The sequence below is a fragment of the Ambystoma mexicanum genome, chromosome 6q, assembly GCF_040938575.1.
Source record: "Ambystoma mexicanum isolate Mex_15411 chromosome 6q, UKY_AmexF1_1, whole genome shotgun sequence".
Classification (NCBI taxonomy): domain Eukaryota; kingdom Metazoa; phylum Chordata; class Amphibia; order Caudata; family Ambystomatidae; genus Ambystoma; species Ambystoma mexicanum.
The window spans coordinates 161,030,397-161,051,588 of record NC_090937.1 but is presented as its reverse complement, the minus strand read 5'-3'; the positions used below and the strand labels follow the sequence as shown (position 1 = coordinate 161,051,588).

At 39.9% G+C, this 21,192-nt stretch overlaps 1 protein-coding gene and 1 pseudogene across 2 annotated transcripts in view; one reads left to right on the top strand and one right to left on the bottom strand.

Annotated features, from left to right (window-relative positions):
* LOC138515844 (decreased expression in renal and prostate cancer protein-like) overlaps positions 1–21,192 on the top strand; it is an 82,352-nt gene that overhangs the window by 36,433 nt on the left and 24,727 nt on the right. For both annotated transcript variants that reach the window (XM_069630589.1, XM_069630590.1), the window contains 6 exons: positions 7,532–7,558; positions 7,660–7,689; positions 12,987–13,016; positions 13,457–13,486; positions 17,897–17,926; positions 18,375–18,404. In XM_069630589.1, the coding sequence (XP_069486690.1) occupies positions 7,532–7,558; positions 7,660–7,689; positions 12,987–13,016; positions 13,457–13,486; positions 17,897–17,926; positions 18,375–18,404 (177 nt within the window). The remainder of the gene's footprint in view (positions 1–7,531; positions 7,559–7,659; positions 7,690–12,986; positions 13,017–13,456; positions 13,487–17,896; positions 17,927–18,374; positions 18,405–21,192) is intronic.
* Positions 18,740–19,238, bottom strand: LOC138515845 (small ribosomal subunit protein uS9-like; annotated as a pseudogene).

Sequence of the window (21,192 nt, the reverse complement as noted above, 5' to 3'; positions counted from 1 at the left end):
CGAATGAATATCTCGAGCTATAAGCACGCTAACACCGCTTGTCTGTACTCCATTAAAAAAACAGCATGCGACAACTTCATGTATGATAGGCGATTTAAGCCCTACCAATGAATATGATATAGACGGACACTGAGATATTAACCATGAAACGGTACCACCTTGCCTATCTTACTCACCCGAACCAACTGATGTATCTATTAGACCTACCCAATTAGATCTATCAGAAGTAAATTCGCGACATATGGAAAAAATTACTTAATCTCCGTGCACCTTCCCAGTGATCATTAAAATACTTGATCTACTGGATAAAGGACACGATTTGACACATCTAGAGTTAGAAAATGTTAAAATGACACTCCAGCACCTATGTTCTCAAATGGACAAGATAGAAGGGTTTATTATTGCTGCCGATACAATAAGAGCTATTAATAGTCAGGCAATGCCCGTGCTTCCGGAGCAGTCCAAAAACACAATCAATTTAACAATGTAATAGCTAAAGGAGATATGTCTCTTTTGCATCCAACTACAATTCCTGTTAGTCAAAGCTGTAATTGTTCTCAGGAAATCAATGACCTGAAAGCATCTGTTGATGCAGTGAATTTGATGATTTCCACACACATTGCCTCGATGCCTCAACAGGAGGTCTCGCCGGACAGCCCCTCAACACTTGTGAAAATAATCAATGAGCAACAGCAGAAGGATCAGGGTGACTCTCATATTGAAGAGAATTTGTCTTTTATGTCACGTTGTGTAAAAAGAGCACACTTGAGAGCAACGAAAATATTCCTGAAAAGGTGCAAAGAAGCTATGGTCAAGACGTTAAGTGATAAGTTAGATAATAATTTGCTACCATCTTTACCTGACCCTGCACGTACTATAGACCATGAAGAGGTGATGGTTGTCTCTGATGAAGAAGGCATGATGTTCAGCAGTTATCTAGGGAAAGCCAGGAAGCACTTACACCAATGCTAAACCTGAAAAAAAAAACTTTATTAGGAACTGGAAAGGCAGAGTTCCCCTCTAATACATGTAGGGAAATAACAAAGGGGATAGGCTTTGACTCCAAGCCTAGTGATACATCAAGGAGCACCTCTCTGGTCAATGCTGAAACAAGAACTAAAGAAGCAGGGAACAAAGGGATTAAAATAACTACGACTATTGATCCAGGTCCAAAACCCAATTTAAACAGTTACTTTCCTATTTTAGGAAGAAGATGTACGGCTAGGAAGGTATTTATACATGAACATTCTGTTGAAACTTCTACTATGATTACACATCTGCCTCTGGCAAAATCATATAGTGCTGCTTGCTCTCAGGCATCACAGAGCTTAGAATTCCCGCTGACAATAACGATGTGTAACAACGATAATGTACCAAATATTTTTAATGATATGGGCAAAACTACATTAGTAGAAGCTCCACCTCCAAAAGAAGAATCTGACCATGTCGCATTTCCTGGTGCTAGTGAAAAGTCACGCATGCCAGACTTGGATGCGGTGAAGAAATCTACCATCTCTTCCAAAATGAAAACCTCCATTGAAAAGGAGGATCTTAAAAGGATTCTTGCTACTAATCGCATTTCGATACATGGCCCTGCCCTAAGCAGAGCCTTGCCTGAAAAAAGTAATATGGACGCTGTTAAGATTTTTCGTGATCTACTTAAAGCTCTCCAAGATCGTACACTCAATGCTGAAACATTGACGCAGTTATTAACTTTTATTCCAGTGGAGGTGGAAGAGATGGAAAGTATATCGCACCCCAGTCTGGCAAGGAATATTGCTGAGAACACTGACAAGGGGCCCCGGGAAACTCAGGGATATGCCCATAGTGGGGGCCTATCAAATAATCAACAGCCTATTTATCCTACTTTGTCTATACATGCCCCACAGGTTCAAGTTTACATCCTCGAAATGGTGAGAACAGTCAGATACCTGCAAATAAAATGAATGAAAGGAGTTACCTGGTTGGTTTTGAAGGGGATGCAACCATCATCGATGGAAAGCGTATTAACCGTTCCTTCATTTTGGCTCTTTCCGCTCGCATCCCCCAAATGAGAATGTTTCAGTCAGAGGATATTCTGAGAGTGTCAATAGCCCAGACTAACAATCATAGGGCTGTCTGTTATTTTAGTTCAGAGACTATCTTAAAATTCCTCTGGTTTAATCGTGAAGAGATAAAAAATAACGGATGTAGGCTCTTCACTTTTGAATTGGAATCCACAGCAGATGACTTTCTAGCATATGTAGATCCAATGCTTATCAAGACACTGCCATCTGATGAGATTATGCAGACATCTAATTCTAATGTTGAACCTGATATGCAAGCATTATTAACGCAGGTAGCAAGGTCAACTGCTTTGCCATGGCTGGAACCATTGTTTAATGCTATTTTGGGGTCAACTAAACAGCATGTGAAGCCATAGCTCCCTGATAAAACTCTTTTTAAAGTTCTTTCATGGAATACATGTGGTTTTTCTAATCTCATGTCATGGCGCTCATTGCTACTGCCTGGGGATGAACCAACCACCTTGATTTTACAGGAAACAATGCAGATGAATATTCGTACTATTCCAGGTTACACTACATATTGCGCACCTGCAAAGAGGTCGCAACAAGGTCGCCCGAGTGGGGGCCTTGCAATTGCAATGAATAATTCCGTCAATCTAAAATCAAGATGGATATGGGAATATCCAAGTGTACTGGGTGTATTAGTAAAAACCCACTTGAAGACCATTCCACTCATCTTAATATTATCATTATATTGGAATCCAGCTGCAGTAGCTATTGATGTAATATTAGAAGAACTTGATGATAGTTTATCAAATATAGCCAAGAATCATCTGTCATTAGAAATTATTCTTGGCGGGGACTTCAATTGTGATTGTGGGGACCCTAGCAGGCATGGTTTTGTCAAATCCTCTGCACTATCGTATGGAAGGGGCTCGAAATTTGGTGATTGGGACATGGACATGATATTAAATGGGGATGGTAAACAACACATTTCTTGGTCACGTGGAAGTAAGACTTCAACTACTGATTTTATATTTACAACGAGGAAGCTTACAGTCCTTACTTCATTTTTACAGACCTTTCAAATCTCAGGTAGTGATCATGCTCGAATTTCTTGCATGTTCAATATGGAATGCAAACTATTAACCATTGAACCAGCTTTGACTCTGGTAGAGAGTGATCGCCCATCAATGTCTATTAGATGGAATCAAAGCCTGTGCCTGAAATTTGTTGAATATGTGTCGCCAGAGGCACACGCTCTTATTTACTCGAATACCATCAATTTAACATTAATCACTCAGTCCCTTATGGAACTGTTTAAGAAAGCCCTCACTCACTTTAGTAGAAAATATACTAAGGTAGAACATCTGCATCCGTTTGATGCTACATGCAAAATTTGAAAAAGGGAGAAAAATAAGGCTTTAAGACAACTCAAAATAACTTCAATGGGAGCGCTACATTATCAAAAGAAGCGTCTCCAACTATTGAAATCCTATAAGCAAGATCTTAGGCATGCTCGTATTCTAAATTACAATAGGGAAAATTGCAAACTCATAAAAGCATTAGCATCCCATGATACCAGAGTGATTTGGCGCGCACTTAGAAGTGGTGACAAGTCCTCGATATTGGTAACGCATAATTGCATATCCAATCAAGAATGGGGAGCTTATATTACAGCCAAATATCAGATGCCAGCCAACTTTGAAGCTGTACCAGATTTTGAGTTTTGCTATAGCAAGATTGCTCGCTTGGAATGGTCTTTGACAGACATTAGATGGACTATTTCGAAACTTTATTTTTCTAAATCTGCTGGCTCAGATGGCCTCCCCCCGTGTCTTTACAAAGCTGACCCAGAATTTGGGCTGAATTCTTGAAAATTAAATTTGAATCCATTATTAATACCGGAACTATTCCATCTTCATGGACCACTGCGAACATAGTACCTATATTTAAAAAGGGTAATCCTGCGCTTCCCCAGAATTACAGACCTATTTCATTGATTGACACTGACGCGAAGTTGTTCTCTATTCTTCTCCTACATGAATTAGAAAAATTCAAAGCAGATAAGGATCTGTATTCAAGATATCAAACAGGCTTCAGGAGAGGAATGAGTTCTTCCTCGAATGCTGCTATTATGGCTCACATGATAGAGGGCACAAGAGGAGGGAATGCTCAATCTGTCTATGTAGCTATGTTAGACATGATGTCAGCGTTTGATAATGTTATCCGAAACTTTCTGTGGAACAAGATGCGAACTATGGGAATTCCATCTGTTTTACTCTTTTGGTTTATCAAACTTCATACTAACACTTAATATAGGATTAAGATCTCAGTGGATGGACAAACTACCGATCCAATTAAAACCTTGATTGGGCTTAAGCAAGGTTGCAATCTTGCGGCCACATTCTTTAATCTTTACCTTGCAAATTTAGATAAAGAATGGGAATGTAACAATTTATTTGCAGTAAAGGTTGGCTCATTATGCATTAAATGGATGGCATTTGCAGACGATATTGTTATTTTTGATCCTACACCTGCGGGATTGCAAAAGAAACTCTCTTTGTTTGAAAAATTTGCTGTGGCCCACACTCATGTCTTTGAGACATGAGTGATATACTAGATAGAATTCAGGGTTCGAAGATCAAAAGTGCGATGCAATTACCAATGTCAGTTCCTAATGCAATAATCAGACATGAGTTTGGACTTGTGGCCCTATCCGGATGCTGGAAATGGTGCCAATTGTGTAGATATGAAAAAATTCATTTCCTGCCAAAAAATTCTCTATACGTAGATCTTCATGAATTGATAGACTCCACTAATTTGGCATCCTTTGTTCGATATCAATCCACCATGGAATTTGAACAAGATTGGCGATTGACAATAGAAAGGATATCGTTTTACAAATTGCGAGAGAGTATGGAATGTTTCTCAAACCTCGCTTACCGAGATTCAATCATGTTACCCTGTTTCCGTGTAATAATTCCAGGAAAGCCTATATATGGTTTACAATGAATTTGTACCACACCAGAGAAAGAACTGTGCATTGGAATAGTAATGGCGCTCCACGGACTAACTGTCACTTTCCTGGATGTAATAAGCGCTTGGAAACTTTGAAACATCTAATTCTCGATAGTGTCCTCATTTTAAATCTATAGGTTCTAATCGCTTGATGACATTTGTTAACATCGACTTCGAGGAATGCCTGCAATTTCTTTTGGCACGGATGATGCAGGGTGTGCACAAACCTCTTGTTTTTGAGTTGGTCAGTCTGTGCAAGTCTATTGAAAAATAACTTCTTAATCATGAGACACAGATGTCAAAAATGTTAAGGATAGCAAAAATGTATTTTTATTGTAAGATGACAACAAATGTGAATGTAATTTTTTATTTTGTTTTTAGTATATTATTTTGTAAAGGTTCTACACTTGTACTTGAACCATAGACAAATAAAAAAAAATAAAAAAAAACTTCTACACCAAGAACCCACGGTGTCTCTTATTCAGGATGCAAAATGTATTATAGTTCCTTTGGTAAATTGCTGAGTCTTGTTCCATAAAAACATCAGCTCAGCAGGGAAAGAAGGCTGGGGACACGACCAGATGTTGGATTTTTCAAGGCAGGTATATGTTGGTCCTTTGAAAATGAATGCTGTCAGAGGGCTGTAGAGGGCTGTTGAGTTCCCAGACTGCATTGCACATTTCCCTGGTTCCGTGATGCTACAGAGTATGTAAAAGAGGTGCAAATCAAAACCCATGATCTTAAGAATTGGATTGCATTTTGAAGTGGTTCTTCTCATGCAGCCCTCTTTACTCAGTGCCTGCATACTGGGTGACCCGGTTTCATAAAGTCTATTTGCTTACAGGCTGCACATGCTGCAAGCAATAGAAATCTGCCAGTACAAAATCATTTCACTCTCAGAATGATGTGTTTTCTATTTCTTGCATGCAAATGGCACACAGTTAAATATATATATATATTTACATTTTTGAATCAGGCCCAACACATGTAAGGCATGTGTAAGACCCTGTGGCACAATCTTATAACAAAAGACATGTGCACAGAGGAAGTAAGCCCATTTCCACTGTTCAATCATACCCACAATGTGCGTTCCACTAAATGCAATAGTATTAATTATTTCATATCCCCACAAATCGTGCTATGGCTAGTCATATTGTTACAGTAAGAACATGAAAACTGATGAATACTAGGCAAAAACATTATACATTGGATCCAAAAGGGCATAAACTATTAAACATATTGTACAAGGGGTGTTCCTTTTCTCACTCCCTATGGCACCATTCCTCATTTACGTGTGATGTTTGCCCTCATCTATATTCCATGAATGTATTGAATTTAGGTTTTCAAATATATATTTTTTCTTTACTAAAGAAGAATTTCTGAAAATCCGTTCACTCTAAAATGTTAAAAAGTGTTACCAGTGATCATTTCAGTTTCCTACTCATAAAACAAATATAAAATATAACATTATCAATATTAGCACAAGGATATCATTTATTTCACATTTACTTTGTATAAAATATATATACAAAATAATGTTACTGCCTGTGTGTAAGCTACTAGCATACAAAAGTTACAGAACATCACTGTACTAGATATTCTTGTTGTAGCTGCACAATATAAGTCAATACTTATTCAAAGTGTAATTGGTCAAAAATATTGATTGTAATATGATTCTTCTTTGATGCAGGCCTTACCATTCCCCTTCGATTAATTTCCAGTAAGTTACTTGTTTCAATCACATTTTGAATTAGATAACACATCATAAATGTTTCTATGAAGGTAGCAAGTGAGCTCAGAAAAAAATGAGAGTACTCTTTGGGTGTATTGCAAGTTCGTCAAACGAACGAATTGCCATAATCTATGAAACCTTTGAATGAAAATTAGCGTATGCTGCACATCGTCCTAAAAGTACAGTTGTTTTTATTGTTTTAGATTAAATAAACATGCAAATGCTTTGATGAATGCCATTGTTCGAAATTGTGGCCCCATTATATTTGTTTAACCTCCAACGTAGACTTTGTTAAGTACTCCACAACATGGAGTCGTCCCCATTAAATAGTTAACATAAGTGTCGTCTTCTCGTTATTCAAACGCAAACACGCACGCATTTATTTGAAAATGACATGTAAATCAATGACTACTCTTAAGACCTTTTCCCAATCCACCAGGACATGTGAAATAACACAACTAGTTCTATACATTGATTTACGTGGTTGTTCATACATGCCTTATGAGGACATCTGCCCTCGAGACAGAGGGGCAGAAGCAGTGATATGTGGGATTTTGTGAATTGTAATTTCTAGAATTCCTTCAGAGCTGAGCACATCATGAAGAAAAGCCCTGGTGTGGTATGGTGTTCTTATATTATGTTATTAATGTTCAAAGATGATTAGACACTGTTGAATTAGAATGGTTTCTTCTCCCTATCCATGCATGGCCTGCAATTTGTCATACACGCATTTGGGCTGTTTCCAATATTAAATGATATGTATTCCTTTTAGGGTCTATTTCCTTTTGGTCAAGCTGGGGTAAGAATAATACACATTTTGTTTGTGCATCCCATCACATGTCTGAATATAACAATGTTGCTGATTTAAGCTTGACTCATGAATTCAATCTTTTGTTTTAGGGTCAGCAAGCAACTTTAGCTCAAGCAGCGGTAAGGTCACAATGTTTTCTGATATCACGGATGATATCCTTAAATGGATAGTTGTAATGTTCAATCTGCAATGTACATTCTGAACTGTAATTATACATATTATTTGCCCTATAACACAGCCATCAATGTAGACTCTATGAACACAATGAATACACGAGTATGATATGATATGATATGATATGATTGGGTATTGATAACGCGCTTAATACCCAGAGATTTCTAAGCGTGGACCCAGGGATCAAACCTGTGTTGCTCTGTGTCGTCTTGCTTCCAAGGCGAGCACGTTGCTCCTAAGCTATCCTCCTGCGAGTATGGGGGAACTGGCCTCTATTCACCAGTAAAACATAATATTTAAATAAAACAGATTTTGAGTTATTTAAAAAAAAATGTATACTGAGGAACCAGTAAGTTAAGACACATGATAAAGCCTTTTTTTTTCATTATGACAAAACTAGACATTCAGTGGGGTATTCCAAAAGAGTGTACACTTGAATTGGAAGAATGAGCTCCATGCAAACCTCATATATTTTGCAAGTTGTTGAAGTTAACACTGACATCATTTTACACTTGAGCACCTGTGTATACATTGACAAGGAAGATTTGTCTGTCGATTCCATTGCGGTACCTTTTCAGTAGCATTGCTGTTACAATCATGTCTGTGTGTAAATGCAGGTTCCTCTCGCATCTGATTCAGATTACCCTGACAAGGCTACACCATCAAGCCATGCCCAAATTGCTTTCAGGGGTAAGAATAGTCATGCATGATAGAAATATGTCAACAGTTTTCCTCAACGACAAACTTCACAAATGACAAACCACTTCAGTGTATCTCTTACCGTTCTGACTGGACACTTGCCGTCTATAAAATGTGCAAAAGGTTATCTTTGGGAACAGAGTAATGTTTACCTAAATTACAAAATATCCACATTTGTAAAAATAGTCACCCAAGAAAAATGTTTCTTTTATACATAGAAGCCAGTTAAGAATTGCATGGAAAACGAATTAATTAATGACAAACAACAAATGCATTAATCATTTGTGAATCATAAAGCAATTAAGTAGGTCTACACGAATTAATTTGAATTAACAATTCATGCACAAACGTATTCATGTGTTAAAACATCAATGCGATGATTGCGATGACAAAAAAATCCTTGATGTGTGTCAAAATGAAAAATCAAATCAAATGTATTCATGACAAAATAAAACTGTGCATGACAAAACAAGTTCATTTATGACAAAAATTAAGATATTTGCCATAAAACAAGTAGATTCATGACAGAGAGGGCAGGATCCTTCCTCGCTTTGAAGCTAAGCAGGGTTGGTCCCAGTTACTGCATGAATACCACTGACATCGGCACTGACTACAGCTTTCAACGTTGCCCACTTTATATTTTAAAACAGTGATGTGCTACTAGGCAGGGCTTTTAACCATGCACATTGGTATTTTTGAACACTGACAAACCACTAGCTATTGCTTTGTTGCTGGCCAGTGACCCCAGACTTTGTCATGGCCAAGTCCACGGCTTAAATTGTTATTAAGGTAATCAAAGTTTTCATGTGCTAACTTATTAATGAAATGATATTATGTGCAATTCCATTATTGATGTAATCAGTTAAGTACAATGTAATTAGTTTTGTCACCAGTGATGGCATCATTGATGTGATTTCTAATGTCATCAGTGTTCTCATACAACATGTGATTAGTGATGTCATCAGTGATGTGATCTGTGTCATCATTGTGGTCATAGGCTGTGCAACACGGGTTGCAAAGTTATGGTGGCTTTAGTTGAATTTCAGGGGTTTTGTTGCGTTAAGTTCTCAACTTAATGTCCCAGCAACTAAAGTTTTTTCCTTGAATTTCAAGGGTATTGGTATTCCATAGATGCTTAGAATGCTTTTAGACCACTAGCATGGTCTTTGGACATAGTCAGTCCGACTGTCCATTTTTAAACTCTACGAGACCACTAGGCTTGGCCTTTGTCCATGGCTGGTGAGCACTGCTGAACACTTCAAAACCACTAGCCATGGTCTTCGGCCTCGGCCGGTGGGTACGGCCACCCCATATTTTAAAACACTTGCAACCCATCGCTCAAAGATGTTCATCAATCAGAAACTGATTTTGTCCTATTTTACAGTAGTATTGTTATGTATAAAAGATTGCATTCTTTGAGAACTCACAATGTTTTTAGCAATGTGCAGTGAGATTAAATGATTTGCCATTGACCACACACTTTGGTTAAGCAGTGTGCTTCAAGCCCCTTGTTTTATGGCTGGTCTCTTGTTGACTGTTGTCATTGCACAACCCCAAGTAACCACATTCAAGCAGCATGGACATGGGAAAAGAAATGACCAGCTGAAAGAATAACATATGCCTAGGTACTTTTGCCCTAATAGCAAAAACAGGCACCCATGAATATACGTACAGTAAGTGAACATATATCTTAAAGTGAAATCTACAAATGTAGACCGATTGTCCTTCCTCTTAGAAGAAATTGCGCACAACAAAATAGCTTTGGACTTTTTTACAAAAAGCAGTGAACACCAGAAAAATAACCGTAGAGAGAAAATGTTCCAATAAATTTGCTGGAAAAGTATAAAAAGTGCTCACCTATTAAACCCACCAATCTGTAGTGTAATATTCCATGTAAAACAAAATCCCAATATGAAACAAGTGCTGTGGTCTTGGGGGTAAGCGTCTGCACTGGGAACATGAACCTGATTAAAATCCTAGTTGCCAAATACTTGAGCAAGCTTGGCAACTTCAAAAACACCCATGTGTTGCGTCTGCATGCTTAAAAAAAGTAATGCTATTCACCGACATGTGTCCTTTATTTGTGCCCTGAAAAGCAGCCACAATAAGGGGAGAATAACTACAACAGTGTCCAGGATTACAAACTCTCTTGCCACATCTTGGGCAAATACTCGTGACTTACTTGCCCTGTCAGCATTTCCCCACCTCACTGTCAGGTCTGACTTTCAAAAATAATCTGCTTTATAAAGATAACTTGACAAGTACACATTCCAAAGTCTCACCAAAATATATAAATGCTTATTGAACTATGTTAGGAAAGAATTGTACAATTGTGCCATTACCCGCGGCCCATTGACTGGCAGACTAAAAATACAAGAATGCAAATCAGCAAACGCCCCAAAATTGTCCCTGAGTGCAAAACTTTCAAGAACTGACAGTAGCACGGTTTTAAAAAAAATATGTGGATGCCTTGTGTAATGAGATATTTAAAACTAGGAAGGCACACACATTTCAGGACTGTGGACAGTTTCCCATCCATGTAGTAACCGGGACCAACGCTGCTTAGCTTCAATGCGAGGGAGGATCCGGCCCCATCAGGGCTCCCTCGCTGTCTTTCCAATTTAACATGATGAGCATGGCATGGCCCTGGTGATTGTTATGAACATTAGCTCCCATGGTTTGAAGACACAGGTGTAAAATATTTTTTCATACATACGATAAATACATTTTCCTTAGGTGCCAGGGATATTGCACCTCTCTGGTGTGGACTGTTTTCACTGATGTTTGTGGGGTTATAAACAACATGGAGAAGGGTCATCAGCAGAGCTTAGTGGCATCACAGATGCTATAGGTAATTTTAATTGCTTAATTTTCATTTGAAAAATTCCTTTAAAACCTTACCTTTGAATCACAGATGTTCATGGGGTGCTTTGCAGCTGGGGGGGACAATCTGTAGAAAGGCTGCAGAGCGAGGGGCTTGCAGCTATTAGGTTGCACCGAACGCAGGCTTTTACCACAGAATACAATCCGTAATGGTTTCTTGAATAGTTATTTGTGTGGATAACTGGGCATGCAGGCCTGATTCTTGTATCAGATCATAAGCATCCTTGCTGAATTTATTCACTTCGAAATGCCATTGTTACTGGAAGTAGCTAAGGTCACTTAAGTAAGTGAGGGGTGATTAATCACTATTAAATCTAGAACTGGACAGATGATGAATTAATCAAACCATTTTGAATACAGCTTGATACGCTGAGAGTCCTTGGCCATACCTTGGTTGCATTTCAATATCCATAGTAAGGTCTATAAGCCTATTGTTACATGGTGGTAGAAGCAATGCAGGCTTTGGAGTTTTCGTGGTTATGTTAAACAAAGTGCTTTAAGAGTGAATAAAGTAAACAGGCAGACTGAGTTAGTAAGACATGGTTTACATTATAAAATAAGAATTCTAATTGCAACTTGGTTGAACTTGAACTGGTTTAACATGTGCCTGCATTAGGTGTCATGTAAATGTAAACTGTTTCTCTATAAGAAAGTGAACGCAATATCCAATGGTTTCTCTTTCCCTTTTGTGTGTTAAGTAGCATGTTGGAGCAACAAAAGGTCCCCCTAGAGAGGAATTGATTTGTTGAAACTAAATCTTGTCGGGAAATTCCATTGTTTCCCTGTCTGCTTCTGAAGAATGTTCAGAATGGAGTAAATACCCATAGTTATTTACTGTGCTGTAAACATTCTGGTTGGCTGCGAGGAGGTCAATAACGATTCCCATGTGCTAATAGTGTTTACTGCTCTTTCACATCTTATTAAAACGACTTAACAGCACGTGTGTTTGTTTAAATTAGAAAACAAAGTTATTGCACTTACTTTGGTATTACCTTCAGCAAGGGCTGGGTTTGCTGAACAGTAACCTCCAGTTGGACTTTCAGAAGATCGAAAAAATGTGCACATTTTCTTCACTTTAGCTCTCTATTTTTAAAATTGTCTTTTGGGGTTCACTGTGGATATACTGAATATCTATTGAGGGGTAACTCTTCAAGAGGATAGAAGGCACCGACCCACTTACACATAATGTCTGGTCAAGGAAAACACGATCAGAATGTCATCAGTTGTTCAGCTTTCCATCCCACTTCTTGATCAAGTAACGAAACAAAAGGAACCAGTTGCACTGATTTGAAGCTAGTGATATTTATAAATCAGTCCCCAGGGTGCTCCATACACAGAGCTGCATGCACCCAGAATGTATTTCAGATGTGTGACATGTGTGCTCTCTGCAGCATCTATCTATGCATGTAGGTCGCACAATACAAAGCACCTAATTAATAGATGTGCCATTGTCCTGCATTGAAGGATATTTTACAACTGCCTTCTGTATTAGGTGGGTGGTGTTGTTTTTAAACCATTGAGGGCCTGATTCACAACGCCTTTTTTAACTGGAACATCCAACTGAAAAACGCTTTGTGAATCAGGCCCAGACTATCTACAGGCCACCTCAGAGATTATTGTATTCAATATTTTAATTAATTACTTTTGTCTTCTCTTCTAGGGACTACTTGCAATGTGTGGTCAAGCAGCAGTAAGACATTTTACCCCTTATTTATACTCCATGAACTAAAGCTATGCATGCTTGACCTGTTATTTGAGTGATAGAGACATTTTTCTGGATATCTTGATACTTCAGGGAAATGTAGTTATACATTAATTTTAGTTTCTATGCAAACACATGTGCCATGATTTGGTTCAATCCATTATCATTCCTTACAAATGAATGCTTCTCGTCGGATATACTGTCGTAATACGGGTTGCACGGTGAAGAATATTAGTAGTATTGTTTAGCATATTTTGAGCAAGTATGAGTTTTGCATTCATTGATTGATTGCACCATTTGGATATATAGTCATAATGTTTATCATAAAAACAATAGAAAGTTGGAAAACAAAATGTTAATCGAATGTCTATCGTAATTAATTTAGCCATAGCATCATGTAACAGCGGTATTCTTTACGCTCATTTCAGGGGCAGCCAGCTAACCTACCACAAGCAGCCGTAAGATAATCATTTACATTCTTTTTTTCTGTTGCTTTTGTTGAAAATTATATTTTACAATAAGTACAGTTATATGTATTTGAAATGTTAACATGCGATCTAAACTATTCACAGTGCTTGGCGAAGACTATATACCAGCCTTTTATGACTGGGCACCTGTTTTAAGAAGTAGTTTGAGGGCAACTCTAGTTCTCCATATCAGATATGGGTTTGGTTAGCAGACCCCTACAATCTTTTCTTGCAGCCTGAATCCTGCGTAAGAGCCAAACATTTCCGTAATCATTTGTGCCTAATTGTAGGTCTTACTTTTGACCGTGTTTCTTTTTGACCTTATTACTTGAACATGAGAAGCTGGGGTTGCGGGGGTGTCTCCCGCTCCTCATGTTCAAGTATCTGCGGCCTAGGTGGTTGCAGAGGTGCCCCCCGCTTTCCTTAACAATGGAGGCGGGGAATGCAAATTGCTCCAGCCCCGTTTCCAATGAACGGTAAAAACGGGGGCCGAACAGTTTTAATGCAGGCAGTCTGCCCGCGAACAAATTGTTTGCGGACAGATCGTATACCACCACATTTCCAGGGGTTGTTTGGGTTGGATCATCTTGAGTTCTGATTAAGGTGCCATGGTACATTGTTCAAAGGATAACTTCAAAGGGACATAAGGCCTCCGGGAGGGAGCGGAGCGGTGCAACAAAGGGAGGCGACACGTAAGACTGGATGAGGAGCTAGCCAGTAGAAAAAGAATGCTGTGTATTTATATGCTTTGACCAGATAAGACAGCAAATTGAACACCAGCAGGAACGCATCTCTGGTTAATGTACCTTCAGCAATATTCTGAGTGTAGCCTGCGAGTCCTGTGCTTGAAAACTGGGGAAAACGACACATCCTTTTCTTTAGTTTTAGTGCTGATAACGTGAGTATGGTTGCAGTATTATTTTTGAGACTTCATGTCAACCCTATCAGACCTACACCTCTGCATGATCTTAGTCTGAGTTTATCACATGTTTATCACATGTTAGAATTTTAATGGATCACACTCCCTACTGAAATGTGCTACATTGAGTATCTTTGAGCACTTTTGAGGTGTGCAATATAATAACATGAAGAGGTCGTGGCATGCGTATACCTCTGAAATGGCCATAAAATCAATCACTTTTAGGTGTGTATGATGTAGCCTTCTGTCCTACCCGAAAAGTCTCCCATGTAAGAAATTTAGGCTGGTTATTTTTCAATAAGGAAAGTTCATGGCAGTCATTTAACCTTGCAGAGGTCTGTCAGCCAGGGCAAAGGTAGTCACATGTCAAGCACGGATAAAAACATACTATTATCCCCGGCACAAAATACATGAGTAACATGCACACAGGATAATGCAATGAGTTCTTGTGAGCACTGCACATGAGGAAGAAACACTCACCCCTATGGTAAATGTTTGACAGAGTATTTATTTGTTTGTATTTGTATTTTATTTGTATTGTATTGATATTTATGTAGCGCTTTTTACCAAAGCGCTTCACAAAGAGAGCATCAACAGTACATTAAAATCAGTATAAAGAATTATGTTCAAAATTAGCCAATAGGAATCAGACAGGAGACTGTAGTGGGTAAGATTTAAGGGAGGAGCGAAACAGAGAGTAAGAGGTGATGCATCAGAGGGATAATGGAAGAAGGTTCTAGTGGAGAGGGCACGTGGAACAGTAAGTAAGAAGAGTCCAGCAGAGCGGAGAGGATGAGACGGAGATTAAAATGAAAGAAGTGAGGCAAGATAATCAGGGGCAAGGCCATATAAAGATTTAAATACTAGACAAAGGAAATAGAATTTCAACTGCGAGTGAAAGAACTGCTTGTTAATGAAAAACAAATAGTTCATTTTGCTGCTAGCCCTGCAAATTGATCTTTTTTTTTTCTTTACATTTCTGGTGCAGAAAAGGCCCTGAACATTATAACCCAGGTGCTAGAGACATGTCCACAGGGCTCGCAACGTAGCAAGAGAAGGCAAAGGAATCTTGCAGGATTGTATTACCTACACCAAAAGTATGGTATTTCAAGTCATTTGGCCTGATTGTCAAAGCAGTTTTCAATGGGATTGCGACATACTTTTTAAAAATTATTGTTGCCCTGAGAATTTATTTCTGTATTTTTAAGTCTTAAAGCTACATTTATAGATATGATGCCTTTTATCCTAGACTCCACCATTTAAAGAAGCTGATATCCTCTTTTACAAGTGAATCCCTTTGAAAGGAATTCTAAACAATTGTCACGATTGGGGTGACTTTTCATTTGTAGAACAATAAATGGCTGCTGTTATTGCTGCTTTGTCCCTATAACATCATTTCGGCCCTGAGGTACAGTGAGGTCGCTCGAGTGTTTCATCTTTTTCAGGGTGTCACGCTCATGTAGACCCATTAGGCAATACAACAACACCTGAATGGCCATTCACTCACACTTGCAGGCCCAGGGTCATGTGACCTGCCATGGAGATCAGGAAGTTAAAGTATTTGGCCTCCCTCTGTCGGCTATGCCTCAATTCACACCAAGATCATTATGTCAAGGTACAAAGATCACTCCCTCGGGCTTCTAACGCGTTTTCTAAGAAATGTCCAGATAGGCTGAAGAGAAATTAGCAAACTCATATCTAAAGAGAGTGTTGTATCATGTGAAGCACCTTTAAGAAGTGCTTGCAACTTAAATTCATCTGGCCTGATGGGAATGCTACTGCTGCTAATTCTTACTGAACCGATATTGCATCAGGGTTCCATCCGCTACAACCAATTCCCAAACCAGCGAATGCTACGATGATTGATTGTTTATTGAATGCTGCTTTCATAGCGCTTTCAATCAATAGTGCTTTATAATTATTTAATGAGATGGTACATCGAGATATGTGATGGCAAAATAGCACAGAAACAGAACAGCCAGAGCAAGAACAAGAAGAAACCAGACAGACTGAAAATGAAATGGTAAACCAATTAACAGAATTGATTTAAGATCCAGCGTAGAAATGGACAATGCAGGATTCTCGTGAACACTGCAACCAATGCACATACCATATAAGACTACAATATTCATGAACATTGCTCCATCCACTATAACCAGTGCCCCCACCATCCAAGACTGTGATTCCCAAGAACACTGTTCCTTCCGCTACAACCAATGCCCAAACCATGCCCAATGCCCAAACCATCCAAGACTATGATTCCCATAAACACTGTACTATCTGCTACAGCCAATGCCCAAACCATACAATACTGTGATTTCCATGAACACTACTCCAGCTGCTGAAACTAGTGACCGCTCCATCCAAGACGGTGATTCCCATTAACACTGTACACTCCACTACAACCAATATCCACACCACCCAAGGTTACAATTCCCATTAACACTATTCCATCCACTACAACCAACCCCCACACCACACAACGCTATGATTCTCATGAACACTATACCATCCACTACAACCAATGCCCAAACCATACAAGACTGTAATTTCCATGAACACTACTCCAGCTGCTGCAACCAATGTCCACCCATCTAACATTGTGATTCCAATTAACACTGTACACTCCACCACAACCAATACCCACACTTCCTAAGGCTACGATTTCCAAGAACACTATTTCATCCGCTACAACCAACGCCCACACCACACAAGGTTACGATTCCCATGACCACTATTCCATCCACTACAACCAATGCCCACACCACCCAAGGCTATGATTCCAATGAAAGCTTTTCCATCCGCTACAACCAACGCCCATACCACCCAAGGCTACGATTCCCATAAACACTATTCCATCCTCTACAACCAATGGCCACCCTACCCAAGGCTACGATTCCCACGAACACTATTCCATCCGCTACAACCAATATCCACACCACCCAAGGCTACAAATTCCATGAACACTGTCCCATCTGCTACAACCAATACCCACACCACCCAAGGCTACAATTCCCATGAACACTATTCCATCTGCTACAACCAATACTCACACCACCCAAAGCTATGATTCCCATGAACACTATTCCATCCGCTACAACCAATGTCCACACCACCCAAGGCTACAATTCCCATGAACACTGTCCCATCCGCTACAACCAATACCCACACCACCCAAGGCTACAATTCCCATGAACACTATTCCATCTGCTACAACCAATACCCACACCACCCAAGGCTATGATTCCCATGAACACTATTCCATCCGCTACAACCAATGCCCACACCACCCAAGACTGATTCTCATGAACATCTCACCTTGCGCTCTATTATTACTATACTCTATATTGTTTTTTATGCAACAAAATAATACATCCTATGCATAGTCACACAAAGCAGAAGGCTTCAGATCGAACTACTGTATAATTGAATACATACAAATCCACATTATGATCATTTGTCATTGGTGTTTTGTCTTGCAGGGAATTCAAGCAGCATGTGGTCAATTAGCAGTAAGTCTTTTTTCTAACACTTGGCTTTGAGAGTTTGACTAGGCATGGTTTGTGCCTATTTGAATTTTGTCTTTAAAGATATCTTGATACGCCCTTAAAAACAAATATAGTATTATGAATCAGTGCAGAAACCAATGTTTCCTTATAAATGTACACGCAACGAAAACAATAATGTGTTTTCAGATCAACAGGCACACCATTAATAAGATTACATTTTTTTCTCCTACTTGTGTTAATGACCAGGTGTCCATATTGTTGTCGAACAACACAAAGTCACAGATTTTCTGCTCATAGGTCTAATTGTAATACACTTGCCTTTATCAAACATGACTGCCGATCAAAATTGGGCATGGACATCAAGTACCTATGATCCACACCTCCATCACACTTATTTCCTGTTTGATCACTCTGTAGCCTTATATTAAACCACTGTAATGTTTCCTTTCAGGCCAACCCAGCAAATCTTGCTCAAGCAATGGTAAGAACATGTTTAAGTTATTTTATGGGTACGTCGCTACTTAGTGGAAAATGTCCCTATTAAATCAAAAAAGTATGTGTTTGCATTGTTAATATGCATTAACTAAACAGGTAGCACAGCTGATTAATTGCCTTAGATGCTTTGAAATAAATGCTTGATTGGGTAAATTGAGGACTTTCGGTTGAGGTGGAGGTGCAGAGGGCAGCAAGAGTTGGTGTAATTATCTAAGGGCGGTTCAGTGGATGGCTTGGTTTGCAAGGAAGAAGATCTTGAAGTAGATACACTGCTTCTTTTTTTTGTTGTAATTCATACTTCAGATTTATTTCAATTGTAAAACATTTAACGGTAGGATTTCTGGTAGCGAGCACGTGCTCCAGGTCCACTAAATTTCTTGGACTTGCGCTGACGAGGATCTGCCACAAGCAGGGTCCGGTCATACTGGATTAGAATATCCTTGATTTATTTTTTGGATGCTTCATCAACATACTTTTGATAGTAAGCCACAAGCGCCTTTGAAATAGACTGGCGTATAGCGTAGACTTGTGCAACATGACCGCCACCCTTCACTCTAACTCTGATGTCAACCCCAGCGAAACGTTCCTTGCCCACGAGAAGTACAGGCTCAAGAAGTTTGTACTGAAGAGTCCTAGGTTTAATCATTTCCAGAGGTCTTCCATTTACTTTAATTAGACCATTCCCCCTCTTGCAGTGAGCAACAGCAGTAGCAGTTTTCTTTCGTCCAAAGACCTGGACAGACTGCAGTGGTCCCTTGGCCGGCATGGTTCCTCAGCATACGGCTAAAGCAGGAAAAGAGAGAACAGGGTTTCCACGCAGCTCAACCAGATACACTGCTTCATTGGTAGCCAATGAAGCTATTTCATATCCGGTGAATTTGGATCCTGTCATTTCAAGCTGACCATGAGAAGAACAACATGGTTTCGATGCCTCTTATGGTTGGTTAGTGCCTTTGTGAAGAGCCTGATGGAAAAACCATTGCATTTGCTAATGGTCACTGCCATTCCATGTCATAGGCATGCACAGTGCACATCCACTTTCTAGGGGGCGTGTCACCACTCCACCCGCTGTACGGGAAAGGGCAATACCTGTGCTTTCACCACCAGCGAGCTGTGCATCTGTCCCTTTGACGGTGGCTGGGAACCCTATGAGCTGATTATTTGTGGCAGAGATCATAAACCCGACTGAATACCATGATCCATCTATGATGCACTGGATGGCCAAAGCATTTATAGTAAACATAAAGCAGGGCCTCCACTGTACTAATGACTTGAGGCCTTGTATTGTTTTGACTGACTGATGCCTCTACCTGTGATCCCCACTACATCCGAGTATGCAATAATGACCTCATGACCTCGATGGAATGCCTTCTCCCTGGGGCAAGTATGGGGAATCTCAGCATCAACGTAGTGTTGGAGATGTAGTAGATCATCCCTTCACACAAAAACCACTGTGCAATCAACCGTAGAGTTACTCTTTTGAACGGCGGCTTTGAGAATCTGTAGGTTGTGTTCGATACTGCATTAGTTTGACTTTTTTCCCATAAGTTGTCCTCGCTCAACAGCAGCTAAATAAGCACACTGCCTTTATTTTTGGATGCTGTTGCCTTTCCAAAGCTTTCTTTAGTTTCTGTTCTGCTGGACATTCTCTAGATTTCAGAAATTCAATCCCTATTTTGCACTTTTATTTCGTTAGACTTTTCCACTATTTGTTCTGTTTCTTTTTATACTCAACATTCCTTAGCTTACAATTTTTTCAGGTCATACAAAACATCAACACCTTTATCAAGATGTTGGGCAACTCCTTCCACCTATTCACTGTGTTGAAATCATGTTCAGCCCGCAGTCCACAATAAATTGTGACACTTGCTGAGACTTAATCCTGAATTCAAAGCAAGGGGGGTTCTGGGAGTCTCTCTACCGGCACAAACACAGCCCATTGACCTGTTCTTGGGTGGATGGCCCCCGAGAGAGTCTCAACCGAGTCTTTAGCTCACTGTCCCTTTCACAGAGGAGAAACATCCCTGCATATCAGTCTTTGTCCTGCCCTGGGGCAGTCCAGCCAACAAATGCTAGGCAATTCTCCTCTAAACAAGTGTACCAACAGCAACCCCAGACACGTGTTTCGGCCTGGCCGGGCCTCATCAGGGAGGTGGAGCTGTGTCTCTCTAAGAACAGTGAGCAAGGGGTCCACGTCTGGATTCCCATGGTAACTTAGGGTGAAACCCAAAGCTACTTAATATGCAAAACTGGGGGGGTTCTGGGAGTCCCTCTAGCAGCACGAACACAACCCATTGACCTGTTCTTAGGTGGATGGCCCCCGAGAGAGTCTCAACCAAGTCTTCAGCTCACTGTCCCTTTCACAGAGGAGAAATATCCCTGCATATCAGTCTTTGTCCTGCCCAGGGGCAATCCAGCAACAAAATGCTAGGCAATTCTCCTCTGAACAAAAGTACCAACAGCAACCCCAGACACGTGTTTCAGCCTAGTCAGGCCTCATCAGTGAGGTGAGCTGTGCCTCTCTAAGAACAGTGAGCAAGGGGTAAACGTGTGGATTACCATGGTGGTACACGTGTGGATTACCATGGTAACTTAGGGTGAAAGCCAAAGCTACTTAATATGCAAAACAAGGGGGGTTCTGGGAGTCCCTCTACTGGCACAAACACAGCCCATTGACCTGTTCTTAGGTGGATGGCCCCCGGGAGAGCCTCAACCAAGTCTTTAGCTCACTGTCCCTTTCACAGAGGAGAAATATCCCTGCAAATCAGTCTTTG